At 33.7% G+C, this 17,753-nt stretch overlaps 1 protein-coding gene and 1 long non-coding RNA gene across 5 annotated transcripts; one reads left to right on the forward strand and one right to left on the reverse strand.

Moving 5' to 3' along the window:
* Nucleotides 1-119: 119 nt before the first annotated feature.
* Nucleotides 120-3,192, forward strand: LOC128198934 (uncharacterized). Of its 3 annotated transcripts, XR_008251635.1 has the most exons (5): nucleotides 657-813; nucleotides 1,255-1,427; nucleotides 1,701-1,823; nucleotides 2,159-2,359; nucleotides 2,439-3,192. It is a non-coding gene; the product is annotated as an uncharacterized LOC128198934 (long non-coding RNA). The 3 variants fall into 3 exon arrangements; XR_008251636.1 differs by lacking the exons at nucleotides 657-813; nucleotides 1,701-1,823 and adding an exon at nucleotides 120-592; XR_008251634.1 differs by lacking the exon at nucleotides 1,701-1,823.
* On the reverse strand, nucleotides 3,183-17,525 carry LOC112050010 (uncharacterized). Of its 2 annotated transcripts, none has more exons than XM_052886733.1 (12): nucleotides 17,306-17,525; nucleotides 16,055-16,141; nucleotides 14,608-14,906; nucleotides 13,405-13,555; nucleotides 12,681-12,734; nucleotides 11,773-12,411; nucleotides 11,209-11,355; nucleotides 10,593-10,680; nucleotides 9,993-10,312; nucleotides 9,167-9,544; nucleotides 5,786-8,962; nucleotides 3,183-4,315 (listed from the first exon to the last, which is right to left on the reverse strand). In XM_052886733.1, the coding sequence occupies exons 2-11, from the start codon at nucleotides 16,078-16,080 to the stop codon at nucleotides 7,645-7,647; spliced, it is 3,420 nt and encodes a 1,139-aa protein (XP_052742693.1). In that variant the 5' UTR covers nucleotides 16,081-16,141; nucleotides 17,306-17,525; the 3' UTR covers nucleotides 3,183-4,315; nucleotides 5,786-7,644. The 2 variants fall into 2 exon arrangements, with proteins under 2 accessions (XP_052742693.1, XP_052742692.1); XM_052886732.1 differs by lacking the exon at nucleotides 17,306-17,525 and adding an exon at nucleotides 16,901-17,296.
* Nucleotides 17,526-17,753: the final 228 nt, after the last annotated feature.

Below are 17,753 nucleotides of genomic sequence, written 5' to 3' on the forward strand. Positions count from 1 at the left end.
AAACACTCTAGTGTTCAATTTAGCTTTGCGTTACACAGTTAGAAGTGATACGTCGAGATACATAATCAGCCTGCAGATCGGTCAGCAGGGTCATTATGTAACTCGGTGAACGCTTTAAAATCACAGTCACGACAACAAATGACAGCGATTTTTCGTTTTTGCGATCATGTAACACACATCTCCCACCGAAATGACGTCATCTTGGATCGTTCTCTGTCACGGTCACTTGTAGGGATTTATCCAAGTTATAACGCAGTTTTTACGTATCGATAGTCAGTTTAAGCGATTATGTAAGCATAATGATCATACAACTGGGTGACACAGAAGTTGTCAAAGTCAATCGCTATAGAAACTAATACCGAGCAGTGTTTTAATAAAGTTTACTTGACGCCTGTGATTCAATAATTACAAATAAAAGTACTTTTAGGATTTTTTTGAATTTTGTACTATACCTTGTAAGTAAGGTATTAGTTTGTAAGTCAATAAAATCAGAATTAGAAAAGTTTTTCATGTAAAATATGACGAAAGTTGAGAATATATAGTAGGTACCTACCTACATACTTATTTCATAAAGCAGAATTACAGTTTTAGAGTTAGTTGAAGTGAATTTAATTAATTGTGTTATTTTTGTAGTGTTTACCGACATTGCCATGTACAATACAATGCTTGTAGCATTTGTATTGTACGCGGAAACGGAACGAAAAAGATGTCTTTGTCGAGTTCATTGCAAAACTTTCGTGTCGCGATACCAGCAGGTTTTAGAAGAAATACAAAGTCTTCGAACAACTGCTGTTCGCAATGAATTAGAGATAAGTAAGTTATATGAATGAATGAGGGAATTTTCTTCATTCTCTGCGTTGAGCAAGTGACGTGGACTATGGGCCTAACCCCTCTCATTCTGAGAGGAGACTCGAGCTCAGCAGTGAGACGAATATGGTATTTTTATATGGTGAGCTTCCATCATAGGATAAGTTGGTTTAAGATTTGGAGTAGGCTTATTCAGTACTAGCAGACACACCATAGTTTGACCGGTGTAGTTCCCGTTCCTGTGGGAATATGGGGTAGCACAGAGTAATACGGGCTATATTTTATATAGCCTATATTACTCTGTGCTGTAGCTTACCAATGGTGAAAGATTTTTTATAATCAGTCCAGTAGTATTTGTGTTAGATTGTAAGAAACAAATAATATTATCTAAAGATCGGTCACTGTCACCCTAAGAACCTAAATTAAACCATTGAATATTATTTACAGGTCTTGGCAGCTTTAAACTTTTATGCCAATGGATCATACAAATGGCTTTGTGATGGCTAAGGCATCTTTTAGCAAATGCCTACATGAAGTCGCTGACGCTCCTGAATACCCCAGCTGTTTAAAAAAAATGTGTTAAGTTCCCTTTGCATTAAACACAAAATCATTATAAATAAGTAAGTATGAAACTAACTTATAGCACAGTATGAAACTAACATAACCTATTCATTATATTTTTAGTTTTTTTTTTCTAAGACTCAACTAATTTGTGTTCACTACCACACTGAAACTTTCATAGGTTGATTTTGCATAAAAACTTATTTGCAAAATGAGATTGATTATTGATTGAGATTAATAAATAATACACAGAGACCTTATTCATATCACAGGATGTTACTGTAAATAGACATATACCCAGGTGCTTAATCTAGATTAACATCTACTTACAGATTTATGAAAAAATTTGGATTGCCCGGGTATTAGGGCGCATTGATTGCACCCATGTGACAATAGTTCGGCCTACAAGCCAAGAGCTACTAGGAGGCTAACAATTAGAATTGAATAAAAGCATGGTACCTCCTTTTATTTAAACATTAACTTATTTATATATTGTCAATTAATATTTCAAATATGTGATGCCAATCTAATAATAACATAGTGGATGCTCAATTTGGTGGTGCATCTTATGACTTGTACATATGGAACCAGTGCAATAAGACCACTTGAGCAAAACCTGCCCAATAGGGACCGCTGTTGGTTGTTAGGTAAGCTGTTGCTTAGGTATAACTGTCAGTTAATGAAACTACAGGATCCAAATATAAATTATATACTATAAATTATATATAACTGTTACTTTTATGCAGGCAAAATACATAATACATTGCAATACACACTTCAATTCTTTCAGGTGACCAATGTTTGCATGATGACCCCCATCTTGGGAGCTGCTCCTAGATCCCATGAAGATATGCACAACATTGCTGTGTCAGAAATACGGTGGAGCCTTGTAGTTGGGTGCATATTGTAAAATGTTTCCTCACTCCAAAACCATGAACTCTGGTTTCCTAAACCCTCAAGCTATGCAGCCGAAGGAGGAGACTTATCACAGGTCAGTATATTATATACCTACTTTATAAGAACTTGTTGGGCAGTACCATGTATACCTACATTATGATTTATTTTTCTAGGAGAATCACTAATAATTTTGAAGAAGTGAAGAGCTTAACAATGTTTCAACCAACACCTAAAGAAGCTTTCACTTGGCTGTTAGATCAAGGGCTGGATACAGAAAACAGTAATCCTTGTGATGGCAGTATTGTCCAAGGATTCCTCACTCAAAACCATGATAACAAGTTGCTAGAACCCTCAAGCTATGCAGACAAAGGACTGGATATATTTTTTCGTGACCAAGCCTTCTGTATAATTATTTATACTTAAACCATACAAAGCACTATCTAGCCCCAAAGTAGGCATACAGAGTAGCTTGTGTTGTGGGTACTAAGATAGTTGATATTATAATATTCATTTACATTTATATACTACCTATAAATACTTATATAATGTATAAATATACACACACTGGAAAAAACCCATGCTCTTCACACAAATATTTTCCAGGTGTGGGAATCGAACCCATGACCGTGGATGCAGGAGCACTACTTACTGCGCCACGCGTATGTGTTTTTATTTTGAAGCAAATTATTAAAGTTGATAATTCAAATTGTAGTCATGTTTTTAATTAATCTATAATTAATTTTTAATTTACATTTTTGTTAAATATTTACCTATACTTCAGTCTATTTTTGTTAGAGGGGGTACCTATATGTGTAAGTAGGGTCGTTTCTTGATTAAATTAAACTAAAGAATGAAAGATATATATTATAACAAAATTTGTCAACAACAATATATCAAGTCTGAATAAAAAATACCAACACAAGTAAATATATTTTTTATTTTTAAGTAATAGATGTTACACAAATATAGAACTACCTGGCCCTACCTGCTTAACATTAAACAACATTGTTTTTAATCAAATCATTATTTATTTATTTCCTACAATGTGGTAGGTACATGTTTTGTTCTTAAAATTATTGAATTGTATAGATAAACAACTAATGTAGTATTCAATTTTTTCTTTTACAATTACTTAAATAATCATCATCATCATCATTATAAACACATATTCGGCTCACTGCTGAGCTCGAGTCTCCCCCAGTAAGAGGGGTTAGTGCCTACCCGCACTCGGGAGACCCCGCACTGGAAAGCGTGGTTGGTCGGTTGGTTGGATGTTCGCGGCTTAAGGTCGTTGTGCTTGGAGGTCCATGTAAGAGGCCTATGTCCAGCAGTGGACGTCTATCGGCTGATAAGGTAAGGGAAGGCCAATGCCTAACCCTTCTTATTCTGACAGGAGCCGAATATGGGCCAGCATATTTGGATTACATTGGCAGACATCACATATGCAGAGAATTAAGAGAATTCTCTGGTATGCAGGTTTCCTCACGATGTTTTCCTTCACTGTTTGAGACACGTGATATTTAGTTTCTTAAAATGCACACAACTGAAAAGTTGGAGGTGCGTGCCCCGGAACGGGTTCGAACCCACACCCTCCGGAATTGGAGGCAGAGGTCACATTCACTGGGCTATTAGGGATAATAATAATAGTTAAATAATATTTCCTCCTAATAATAGATAATAAAACATATTTTGATGTGCAATTTTACAATAAAATTTTTATCTAATACTATGTAATACTGAAATTAACCAAATGATAATAATCATATTCTTTATATACAGTGATGTCATAATTAACTATATTAAATTAAAATGAAATTATATTTGACAATTTTCTCTCATATGCAATGTCATTATTGATAATAATCTTATAAAAAATCTGTTCATTAAATGTTTGTTTAATTCTTTCTTCATGAATCGTTCATAGAGATGAAGGATTCAGAATCACCAATTTTTTCAAGGTGTTTTGCACCTCAATGGTGACCAGCGACATGGAGACTTCCATAGTCAGTCCCTGGCACTCAAAGTTTAGAGCCCACATCTTCATGTTGATCTGAAATGTAGAAAATATTTTTTTATTACATGAACTACATATGCCCCCGGTTTCTTTAAGTAGATCTCATTCCTGTGGGAATATTGAGATAAGAAATGGCCTATGTATTATATCTTGATTAAGAGTTTATATAAATGACAAATCTAGGGGGGGGTTAATTGATATATTTATACCTCAGGTATATTACTTGGTTCTACAATATATTTCTGTGAGATGGTGATAACAAAAATAATACTTTGTTGTATTTATGTTGAGCTTCTTTTCAGACGAAGAATGTTTGTGATCCTTTAGTTTCAGGTTAATGAATATTGTTATCATAAACAATACATTATTGTAAATGATAACAATATTCATTATATGTGATATTTAACAAATCAAAATGTGCAATATTTATTAAGCTGAACATGTACATAATAAAAGAAAATATAAAGTACAAATTATTATTTGAATTAGCAATTATTATCATTAAGAATTACATACACTGGATTAGGTAATACTATTCATTCATTCATGATTAGACCAATAGTCCACCACTCTGACCCAAAGCGGATTAGCAGACTTCACATAAGCAGAGAATTAAGAGAATTATCTGGTATGCAGGTTTCCTCACGATGTTTTCCTTCACCATTTGATACATGTGATATTTAATATCTTAAAACGTACACAACTGAAAAGTTGGAGCTGCATGCCCCGGACTGGATACAAACCCACACCCTCTGGAATCTGAGGCAGAGGTTACATCCACTGGGCTATTGCTGTGCTTATGGACCTATATCCCTGGCAAACCCTCTAGTCTATACTCTGCAGCAACTGGGCTTTTATGGGATTAAACTGAGCTCTTTTGTTTTTTGATTTGCCTTATATTTTATCCAGTTTTGTAGGAGATACATATACTTGTAGGATTTAACTTAACTATATATTGTAATTGAAATTTGAATTAATTATTTTAAGTGGCTAGCCTCAATCATCATAAAAAAATTACTAATCAAGGTAGGATTTTATATTTAGCCTTAATGTAACTAAAACAAACACCTACAAATACAAACAATTCTAATACATCTGCATAATGAGACAAAGTTTGATTTTGATTATTTGTCTTGTACTTAATGCTTAGAACTTAAAGGTTACATGGTGCAGGTATAGTTGTGGTTTAAAAAGGCTTGTTAATGCAATATGCTAGTCACAAAAGTAAGTCAAGTATTATGTTAAACTTATAATAGAAAATCATGAATTTCAATTGAATATAATTACTATCTGATGCTCGACAGTTCCACCTGCATAGTTCTCACTCTCTTGGGACTACAGGGATAAAATATAGCCTATTACACTCGCAAGTTATGTGAGTTTCTATTGGTGAAATAATTTTCGAAATCGGTTTAGTAGATCCAGAGATTACCCCCTACAATATCAAAAATTTCCTCTCATCCTCTTTAAAATAATAATATAGAATATAGATATGTGATAACTTACACAACGCCACTGGCAGACGCGAACACGGAAGGTTTATTTAGTAGCCTGACTTTCCAAAGGCCCTCCAAAACAACCCATCGCCAAGTTTGATCCAAGCCAAGGCGATCATTGAGTTTCCCGGACATCTTTAGTTGCAAGCGATGAACTTTAATAAACAAAACACTATACAATATACTTTACATATTATCACAACGACCATTAAATTAATCATAGGCAGACGATAAAACTTTGAAGAACTTTCGTGTAGATAATGTTTTATGTAAAAGTGGCCGTTTACTTTGATAAATTAACTATTAACACTAATAAAAATGTATACGATAAAATGATTAATTAATTACTTCTATTGAAAACAAAAAACTAGCAGTAGCAAGTACTTTGATCCAACGAAACCAATTTTTTTATTAATATTTTAATACGGCTTTGTTTACCAACAAAGAAACTATGGCACTTCACTTCACCACAGACAAACAGCAAAATCAAGTATAATGCGTATATGTGCAAAAGTATGCCGCACCCGTAGTAAGTAGTACCGGGAAAGGGTGTATTTTATTTAGTCGCATAATGTCGATAAAATTTTGCGCCTAGAACGATATCACTAGGCATTGTGGCTGTCTTTTGTCTTACATAATCGGAATTGCAAAAACACTCTAGTGTTCAATTTAGCTTTGCGTTACACAGTTAGAAGTGATACGTCGAGATACATAATCAGCCTGCTGTAAGCTCGTCCAGAGGGTACAAAGAACACTGGACGGCTCGAGTTTCGATCCCTGTCCAAGTCGATATGTGAGCTATGATCTTTAGTCGTCAACTCCGAACGCGACAACAGACGATTTTTTTTTTTCTGTGTGTGTAAGTGCCGTAGGCTCCTTATGGGACCTCAGCGGCGTCACCGGGGGGTTTGGGCGAGCGCAGAAGCATCGCCTGATGGGACCCGAAGGCAGAAGCAAGTAGATGGGCGGAACGACTCTCTAAGGGCGTCTCCTCTGAGACTCGGGGCTCGACTTAGAGGGCCGTTCGGGAAGGGTGTTTTGGCCTGAGTGTATCAGTCCGGGCGCCTCCGAGATCGTGAGTTAAAAAGCCCACGTCTGGACAACAGACGAAGGAAGACCTTTAGTCTTCAACTCCGAACGCGACAATAGACGAAGGAAGACCTTTAGTCTTCAACTCTGAACGCGACAATAGACGAAGGAAAAGCTTTAGTCTTCAACTCCGAACGCGACAATAGACGAAAGAAGATATCGGGCATATGCAAACACCAACCTAATAGTAGAGGAGCCGAAGAGGTGATTTTTGCAGTTATTCAAGCGCGTCAAATGAACATAAGGATACTTGCACGTTGTTCAGTACCTCCACCAAGTATGAGCATTTAATATTGGTGGGTACGTTTAAGACAACCAAAAAAGAACTAACTTCAGAAATAGTCAAGCAGGACGTCCGATTAAGTTATGGTAGGCGAGTTGATAGCTATATAGAAAAGTGTGCATTTCGAAAATCTGACCATTTGAGCGTAACGTATTGGAATGGAATGGAAGGGTTCTAAAGTTACAAAAAATAAAACCCTTATATTTCTGTTATCCAGCCACGAGCGCGGTTAATTTTTTACTTATTTTGAATGAAATAATCTCCTGAATAATCGCTCATGTTTTTTGATGATTTCAGTAAGCCAAAGTAATAAAAATTGTCTTTAAAGTCTGTAGTTTTACCCCACCACTGAAAGCGAAATAAGTATATAACCATTTATTCTTTCTACCATTTAATATTCCAAATCTAATCGTTTTCAATGACGCTGTAGTAACTGCAAATTTAGCATCCCTACTATAAACCATGACTTCTTTGAGAAAGTTATTTTGTTACTTATTCTATAGACCTATACTAAATTGAGCAACACCATAACCTATAAATAAAGAAAAATTATTACTACATATATAATTAAGAGACTCGTCATCCATTTCAACAACCATTGTAAATAAATAATTAAAATATTTTTCGAAAATTATAGTCCAATTCCCACATTTTAAACCTTCATTATAAATTTCTAGAAGCTCGAAAATTTTTTTCTTATCATTATTAAAAGAGGTAATAATTATCTTTACTTTATGGTTTTTTGTGACTTTTCTATAATCTATGACGTTATAATCCAATAAAACATCTTTGAGCCATGGATATGTGGCCTTATTATGACAACTATAAACTACACCATTATCTAAAACACCTTGATATTTTAAAACTGGCAGGAAATCTTTAACATTGTCTATATTCTCTATATGACTTTGAACTTTTTTCTTTATCAACTCTATCCCTACAATATCCGATTCGATAAGCAATATATCATGACAGTTTTTATCATTATCATTTTCTATATGTTTTAGATTTACACTATTATCTTCATGAACTAAACAAACATCACTGTGCTCATACCATTTCCTAGAATTATTAGTAATTTTGCTGTCTCTAACACCAACTTTATCACATAGTTCAGACTGTTCAATATCTTTTAATTTACTATTTATATTCAAATTCTTATTTTCTAGTTTGTTACAGTTTATATCTATTCCTTTATTATGTAGCACGTTGTCATCTTCCAACTTTTTATTATGCAAGGTTAAAGAATCTATTGTCTTTTGTATTGAATTTCTATCGATTTTTCTAAAATCTACGTCTTCAAATGTGGACAACTTCGTCTTCATATTGTTTATAGACAAAGGAAACTTTTCAAAATCTGTTTCTTTTGATTGTCCTTGTGTGTTTATTTCTTTACAATCACTTTCTGAATGTTCCTTATCGTTACTATTCAACTCATCATCATACATTGGACTCTTCTGTGTGTCTGTTGTACTCTTATGACTATTTTTTTTATGCTCATTGTCATTTATTTTAGAATCACTTTCATCAGAACTACTCCCTGAATCTATAACTATGTATGCAGCTGTATTGTCTTCACAACTAATGTCATTTTTAACACTTATATTTTGTTTTTGGACTTCAACTAAGCTTGATGTAACTTTATGGACAACTTTATCATTTTGTGCATTTGGTTTATTTTCTTTGTCTTTATTATCATTTACTTTTAATTTTTCATCAGGTATAGTACTGTTAGTATATTTATTTATGACATACTTTAAGCATTCATTGTCAATGTGAGGCCTTTTGTAAGACATCTTGCGTAGGATAACTGTTCTGTAATGAAAATAATTACTCAATATAATCTCAAAATAAACATTTAAATATATATAATAAATAAACATATAAATAAATATTCTATTTTATTAGAATAATACAAGGGTATTTTAAAAACAAAAATAATTCAAGACCCAATTTGGTCATTCAAAATTTCATTTCATTTCAAATAATAATTATTAAAAAAAAACAATGAAGTAATACCTTTTCCGTTTACTATCAAACTCGGCAACTAAGTGACAATCTTTGATGTGTGCTACGATGTCCATAGACAATTTTCCTAGACTCTCCGACGACAATGCCGTTCTTTTGTTAATGCAAGAGCACAGATTTTTAATAAAATTAACAAGCTTTTCTGTAATCATGACAGAAAAGCATACCTCCATTGACCTCTCTTCGCTTTTTACGAAATCAAGTACTAGGGAACAAAAGTCAATTTTCCGATCTTTCAGCGATTCTTTGTGTATATACTCTATAGTATCGCTTGATAAATCTATCACCTCTTTCGTTAGTTGATGTTTTTTCTTTTTATCTACTTTTGTTTCTACTGCATAGTGTTTTGATTTAATTATTGTTAGTAATCTAAAAACATTTATGTAATTAAATACATGAAGTAGGTAAAATAAAAAAAAAAAACAGATATCTTTAACAATGCCCATAAAGATAAACTAATAAAGCTGTCGCTGTCTATCAAAGTACTGAACTCAAATCATCGAGTACTCTTTTATTTATACTATCATTGTCATAACAACTTTTTAATAAATACCTCCTTCTCAATTCGACGCGTATGTTTTTTTTTTAATGTTTGTTACCCTCATAACTTCGTCATTTATTAACCAATTGTGAAAATTCTTTTTTTTGGTTGAAGGCGGTTACAATCCAGATTGAAAATCGGTTCAGTAATTTTGTTTTAAAATAATATACTAACTACTACTCGTACTCAAGGAACTCGTGACACTTTTGCATTACTTTTTCAACTTCTAACCCTTTATGAAACTTACAGCTAACTATCAGTTAATGACATACTCACTTTGTATCTTTATTGATATTCATGTCCAAAAAAATGTCAGGTTCATTGTTCAGAATTTTCTTAATTTCCGCCAATATACCATTTTCGGTGTCAGTAAGAGACATATATTGTCTCGTGTTAATACTATACATAATTTCTTTAAAGCATCTCGTCTCTTTCTTCGACAACACCACAGAATACGCAGCACTTTTGACTCGAGATTCGTTGGATAACACATGTTTTATAGTTTTCAAAAATTCCATTCGGTTGTCCACTTTAGATAGTTTCTCTTGTTTCGGTTTGGCTTTCCCTTTCTCGTGACCCAAACCTTTGCCGGGTACCTATATAAAAAAATACAAAACTTTATTTGCTTGAAATTTATATATTTCCATGATGGTGATGCAATCTAAGATAGAATCGGGCTAACTTGTTAGGGGGATGAAATCCATACCCCATTCGGTTTCTACAAAACTGTTTCTGGGTAGGTTATCATTAGACGGATGCAGGTGTCATAGAGAGTGACATTAGAGGATTAATTACTAACTAGCTTTAAGCGCAAATGATAAGGTCTCTACCTTATCATTTGCGCTTAAACGACGATACAAGCAGTTCAATACTTACAATGTCCAGCGCTGGTATAATGGGCTCAATGATGCCCTCGCCGCGGAGGCCTAGCGCTCCGCCCTCCCATCCCATGAGGCGCATCATTCTGAAATTATTATTTACATTACTAAAAGATATCCTACGGTTTGACCTCTTTCTAATTGTTAATTGTAAAATGACTAGCCTATGTAGTATAGGCTAGTCATTTTACAATTTGACAATAAACATCAAATCAATTGACGAAGTGTCATTTGCATACTGTATGATATCCACCAGTAAACACAGGATGTCATTTGTTACATAGAATCGTAAATGTCAACTATGTCAAAGATAGTGAATAAGCCGTAGAAGTAGGTGCGAGAGGATTACTAGCAAAATCTCTCTATAATTTGTTTACTGACCTTGGTCTCACTAGATACTCTATATTAGAACGAGTATCCAAAGCTGCTCTAATAGACTCTTACTAAATTTGGCTAGGCAGGGAGAACAACACGCGCGGAGAAGGGGACTGTTAGTTAACTGTTAAGGACGTGCTTAACCCTACACCATCGGTTGCAAGTCCGGGGATATCCTCGGGGTTTTTCATGGAATGCTGAGATATTTTGTCTCAGATGTTAGTTTGACAGTGATTTACCTCAAAGCTTTGTCACTCTCCATTGGCGTAGACATGGCGTGCAACAGTTTCTCTTTCCTCGAAGCACGAGGCGAACCGTCTGTTACTTTACTAGTGTTTGACGTTTTCTCAACTTGCGTGCTTTTTTTCACTGGCGGTATTGTTGATCTGTAAGTATTATTGATGTATAATTTCATCATCGATCACAAATCGGTTTGTGCCTCTATTTTTTGTATATAATTTTCTATGTGTATATAAACTTTTGTAACAAAAATCCTTTGTATTGATCGGTTTGAAGGCGGTGCCAATTTGGCATAGCACCACCTTCAAACCGTTCAATAGAAAGGAAATAGTGCAAAGATTTTATTTTTCTGTTTTTAGTTGTTTTGTAGTTTTGTTGTGTTAATCCAGAGTAAAATCTATTTCCATTCCAAATTTCAGCCAAATCGCTTCAGTAGCCGCAGCGTAAAAGAGGAACAAACTTTCGCTTTTATAATATTAGTGCGATATAGTACAGAGCGTTCATTTAATATTTTAGGGAGTTTTAAGAGAGTGTCCTTTTTGTAAATAAAAAATCATTCTTACTTTTTTGTTCCATCCGTTGCATGAGCTATTTCATCTATCTCCCGCTTAAGGAGATCTTTGTCTGAAACTATTAGCTTATCATCTGTGATCTCAACGTTTTTTTTAAATTTGTTATCTATGGCTTGAACTTTCGAAGGTTTCACATCTTTATTTACTGTGGCGTCATTTTTGTTGCCTTTGATATGAGAATCTTTAACTACTATATTATCTGAGGTTCTGTTCAAATCAGAAGTCGACAGTTGATTGCCTTTTTTATCATTAGATATTTTTTCTTGTGAGCAATCTGTGATATCTTGATTGATATTTAATCTATTTGTAATAGGTGATCGATTTGTTGTAGCGCTGGCAGCTATTTTCTCTTTAACTGTAGATTCTGCTTTGTCTATGACGCCATTGCTTTTGGATTCCCCATTAATAGACCCTTTTGCGTCTTTGAGATCTTTGTCTATTATTCCTTTAGCTTCAGTGTTTGGTAAATTTCCTACTCTAATTTGTCTATCATCAGAATCATTTGTATTTTCATTACGTATTGTGATTCTTATGCCACTATTTTGTATACTTTGACTAGAATTAGGACTAAGGGTAGCTGTTTGTTTATTTTCTGTTTTTGTAAGAACAGCTTCGCCTTTATATATTTGTCTGTAAATGAAAAATAATGTATAATTAATACTAATTAATAAAAAAAATCTGATTTTCATAGGTAACCATACTTTTTATTATTTTTATATACATCTCCATTATTATATACATACATAAATATATAATGTAAGTTAACACAAAATTGTACATTGTGTGTGCGTTCAGTGAAGTAGCTATGAGTAAATTCAAATTTATAACGGAAAACACTTATCATAGTTTAAAGTCAAAAGATATAAAGATTTTATATTTGTTTATTTTATCTTACTTACTGTAGGTTAGCGTTGTTTCTAGTGTATCTCGGTACCTTTATGAATTTGACTTCTCTGAAAAATAAATAGATGAAGTCTTATTATTTAGTGGCGAATGCCATGGACGTAGCGACATAGCTCTCTAGCCTGCAAGCAGAGCGGTCGGTAACTTAAAAAATAATAGTTCGGCTGAAACCTGGCCGAAACCGAAACTGAGGCTGAAGCTGAAATTCGCTGAAATTCGACCGAGAACGAAACCAAGCGATTTAGCGTTCCGGTACGATGTCGAGTAGAAACCGAAAGGGTGTGAATTTTCATCTTACTCCTAACAAGTTAGCCCGCTTTCTTAGATCGCATCATCACTTACCATCTGGTGAGATTGTAGTGAAGAGCTAACTTTTAGAGAAAAAAAAATATATATAAACTAACCACATAGCAATTGATTCCTATATATTTCTATTAATTTTTCTCCTCCATATCTGTTTGTTCTACAGCATACTCATTGGTATATTATTCTCACGTATGACCACAAATGGTCAATTATTCTCTCGTTTCTGCAGCACCCATGACTACAATTGATTGTGTGTTGGTCACTGCGTACATGACTTGTATAGTATGCCGTGTGGGTACTGCCGTTTGCTTTACAGAAACGTGAGAATAATTGACCGTCAATGGCGACCTCATAACACCATCTGCACGCCACCGCCTCGGTTTTAAAGATTGTAGTAAATAAACCAAATCTTACCTTTTACTTGCATTAACTCTAGACTTCGCGGCATACACTTCCAGTCTGCAGTTTTTGTCAAACTCTTTGAAAAACTCGCACATCTTATTCATAAGCTCGTTACAGGCCGGCGTCAATGTCTCCTCGAAGGATTGACGTTTTTTGTAAATACCTGCAAATTAAAACAGTTTTAATATGGGAAAATAAAAAAAGAGAGCTTATATTTTATTTCGACTTTCATTACTTAGAATCAACTAAAAAAATTCTAATAAAAAAATACAACTGACTTCACAATTATAAAAATGTTTTTACTAAACTTAAAAGCGACATATAACATCGTATGTGCTACCTTCTTTGCTCAGTGCGATCAGTGATCAGATCAGTAGTGATGTATTAATTAAAGCCGTTTCTGAAAGAACTGTCTGAAAATTCGAAATCTTTATGGTTTAAACGGCTTGAATTAATACATCACTAACTTGGTAAGGCCTTCTAACTGATCGCACTGTGCAAACTAACAAGGTAGTACATACAATGTTATTTTTCGCTTTTTAGTTTAATGAAAACGTTCCTCAATCTCAAACTCAATCGGCCCAGCCAGGGATCAAACCCAGGACCTCCGTCTTGTAAATCCATCGCGCATACCACTTCACCACGGAGGCCGTCGTTATTATAAAGAGGAAAGATTTGATTGTTTGTTTGTTTGCATTGAATAGACTCTGAAACTACTGAACCAATTTGAAAAATTCTTTCACTGTTGGGAAGTTACACTATATCCGAGTATAGGCTTTTTTGTTAACAGGATTCTATGACATAATAATAAAAAAGAATGTTATGTTCATATAGGTTTTTTTTATATATTTCTATTCTAAAATCTATCTCACCACTTTATATAAAGTAATCATTTGAAAATACATAATATCTAGATCAAAATCACTGCACATTTGACAGTTAAAACATATACACACTTTAACATTCCTCCTCCTTTTTTTTTAATTCTGTTTATATATATTTTTTTTAAAGAATATTTGCTATATCTTTTTAAATATGACCAATATTACCAATTCCCTCCAATTAGTAGGGAAAGACTGTGTTAGGGGTGGGTATGACAATAGACCAATGGGGCGGGGATCGAACCACCACCCATCGGTAAAGAGTCCGACCGCTCTTACCGTTAAGCTATTGGGGCTAAAAAATTACATTATTACCAAGTAGAAGTATACATACTTAGAAAATTTTCCAGGAATCTCGCTTCAACTGGTGCCAAATTTGTAAATATGCTACTCGCTCTAGATTCGTCCAGCAAAAAGTCTAGAATATTTTTTAATGCTTTCTTTAGTAAATTAGGAGAAATGGAATCTATGATTTTTTGCTTTTCTATATAAAACTTCTCAGTCTTGCTTCTACGCATCTTTCTACATCTACTTTTAATGTTGGTTTTTTTGTTTTCTGTTACATCTAATGGAGATTCTTGTTGGGAATGGCTTGACTCTGTTCCTTCATTGTCTGTATTTTGGCTGTTGTCACTGGAAAATAAATAAATAAATATACATACTTAAACAATACACATTACTATCTAGCCCCAAAATAAGCATACTGAGTAGCTTGTGTTATGGGTACTAAGATAGTTGATATTACATATTTCATATACATTTATATACTACATATAAATCCTGAAACATTGGATAAATACATACAGACACTGGAAAAAACCCATGTTGCACACACAAATATTTTTCAGTTGTGGGAATCGAACCCATGGCCGTGGATGTAGAGAGCAGGGTCACTACACACTGTGCAACGCGGTGTCAAAAAATAATTCGGTTTTACATAAATCCTACGGGAAACATTGATTTTCTAGGATAAAAAGTAGCTCAATAACCTATATCTTCCAGTGAAAATATCATTCATATAGCTCCAACGCTTCAGAGATTAGCCCAGACAAACAGACAGACTGACAAGAAGTGTACTTACACAGTTATTTTCAATTCATAGAAAGACGCTTCAATTTTATTTATATATGTATTGATTTATGTCTACTAGTGATTGTTACTTTTTTTAAAACCACATTATTTGTGAGTGTCATAGGCTATATTAAATCCCCACATTCCCATCAGTGGAGGTAACATTCAACCAACAAAATTAACTTCATGAAGAGAAATCATTGACCTCTTATAATAAAAAGACGCACAATCTTATAGAAAATTTCACTTAAAGCTGGCCTATTTTACTTTGACAGTTTTAGAATTATTGGTAAAGAAAATTATACCTAAAGGTGTTCAAATATAGCCCAATATTCGATAAAATCCCAAATTCAGAGCAAATTCAACCTTAAGGATTGAATTTAAGGTTGAATTTGCAAATGCTACTACTTGAATTGAGTACCAATAAGTTGTGTTTGCCACTCATTGAGTGGGGATGTTTTTTTGGTCACTGATTGTGCATCCACTTTTTAACAGGAGATCGATGAGAGAAATAGACAAACTTAAACCAATGGTAAAATACTGCTTTTTCTTAAATTGCATTGAAACAAAAGAAATAGGACTGGGACAACTCCACTGGCATTGGTCGATATTTGGTCTATTTCTATTTACTTGGGGAAACCTCACTGGAAACCTCAGCACACGGGTGAAACCTCTTTGTGTCAACTAAAAGTATGAACTTGATGACTCACTGAATAAGTTCGAAACTGTCTTCCATGTCTTTCCTTCCTGTTTCTGAAATCACTGGTTTCTTTGGTATCTTTTCTACAACAAAATGTCTGAAAAGAAGACCACATTTCTATGAAAAGAGTTTATTTAATTTAATTTTGTACATTATAGTTCTTTTAAAAAGAAGTTTTAATTAAAACTATATATGTGTAAAAGAAGTTTTAATTAAATCTATATATGAAAGTTGGGTTTGTTACAACACTTGTAACTTGGACCGATTTGGCTCAAAAATGGTAAAGAGGTAGCTGAGAACCAGGAGAAGGACACAGGATATTTAGGGTAGGGGTAAGGTTGAGTATGGTAGGGTAGGTGTAGGGTAGGAGAAAAGTAGGTGTAGGGTATTTGTATGAAAAGTACTTCATTATAAGAGTTACAGTTTTAAAAATATGATCATAAAGCATTAAAAAAATATGAAATATGTGACACAAAAATTTTTAAAATTTAACCCCTAAAGTGGTGAAACAAGGGTTGACAGTTTACATTAATTTCCACGCAGATGAAGTTGTGGGCTTCTGCTAGTATTTTATAGAGGAATGATTTCATTGCAAGTTTGTTTGCATTGAATATGCTCTGAACTCTGAAACTAATGGGCAGATTTGAAAAATTCATTCACTAGAATCCTATAGGTGTCCTGTATCCTATAGGTATTATTCCTAAACATAGGTTAAATTTTATTGCCCTATTCCCAAGGGAACAGGAATGGGTAATCAAGAAATACAGAGAGGTATAGCCCGAGTTTCTTTTAATTAAAAAAATAACATCTTCTTCTTGTCATTGAAAACAAAATGTATAATGTACTGACTACTCACCCTTTTAAACCACCATCACGTTCGTACACTGTTACTTTAAAATTATACTTAGTGCTGAAAATTTTCAAAGCCTCTCTCACGGGACTATAGATTGATTTGACTTCTAATTCTCCGTTACAATTCCAAATTGAATTGTGTAGATACTCCATATGGTGGACAGGCATTACTGGGTATTCCAGAATTACTTGATTGTCGTTTTTTATGTATTTCAGTGTATGTTCAATCCACTGAGCCTTGAAGGTGTGAGAAATCTGTTTCTCCATTGTCATTAGTTGATAATGTTTTTGTTTTATATTGCGATAGTTTCTATTTTTAAGGACCCACTAAATTTATAATAAGTGTACCTAAGACTTTATTTCGGTAAAGTTAAGTGTCCAACGCTAAATTTATTAATAATTTACTTACCATGAATTTACCCACATTTATTTATTTACTTGTTTATAGGTACTTGCACTTATTTTTCCATGTAAAATATAGTAGTTAAAAAATCTTGGTCTAGGTATAATAAATAGTTCAATTAAGATTAAATTGAAATGAATTTTAAACTTTTCACCCCTTGTTTTGTTATTTTTATTTTTTACGAAACGAAACGTAACATTTAAAAAAAAAGTACTCTGTGTGCACCATAGACAAAAGTTAATCGTTCTACCATAGAGTTCAAAGAGTAAATTACTAAATTAGTCTATGGATAGAGTCCATCTTTGCTATAGACAATTTCTATAAAAAGAATCGATTCTTTTGACGGAAGAGCAAAAAATCGATCAAGTAATCGAATATTCTATGTAAATTCTGTGGATAGTCTATAACAGGCCGGGTCAACTCTCGAACAAAGTTTGGTTATACCTACGGGGGC

This window comes from Bicyclus anynana, chromosome 18, assembly GCF_947172395.1.
Source record: "Bicyclus anynana chromosome 18, ilBicAnyn1.1, whole genome shotgun sequence".
Classification (NCBI taxonomy): Eukaryota; Metazoa; Arthropoda; class Insecta; order Lepidoptera; family Nymphalidae; genus Bicyclus; species Bicyclus anynana.

Bases quoted from the DNA above. Each gene is read 5' to 3' on its own strand.
- LOC112050010 (XM_052886732.1), bottom strand. From the start codon at position 17,169: ATGACAATGGAGAAACAGATTTCTCACACCTTCAAGGCTCAGTGGATT. The intron at 11,356-11,772 runs GTAAGAATGATT...TAATACTTACAG, and splicing joins GCAACGGATGGAACAAAAAA to ATCAACAATACCGCCAGTGA. The intron at 9,545-9,992 runs GTGAGTATGTCA...AAATGTTTTTAG, and splicing joins AATATCAATAAAGATACAAA to ATTACTAACAATAATTAAAT.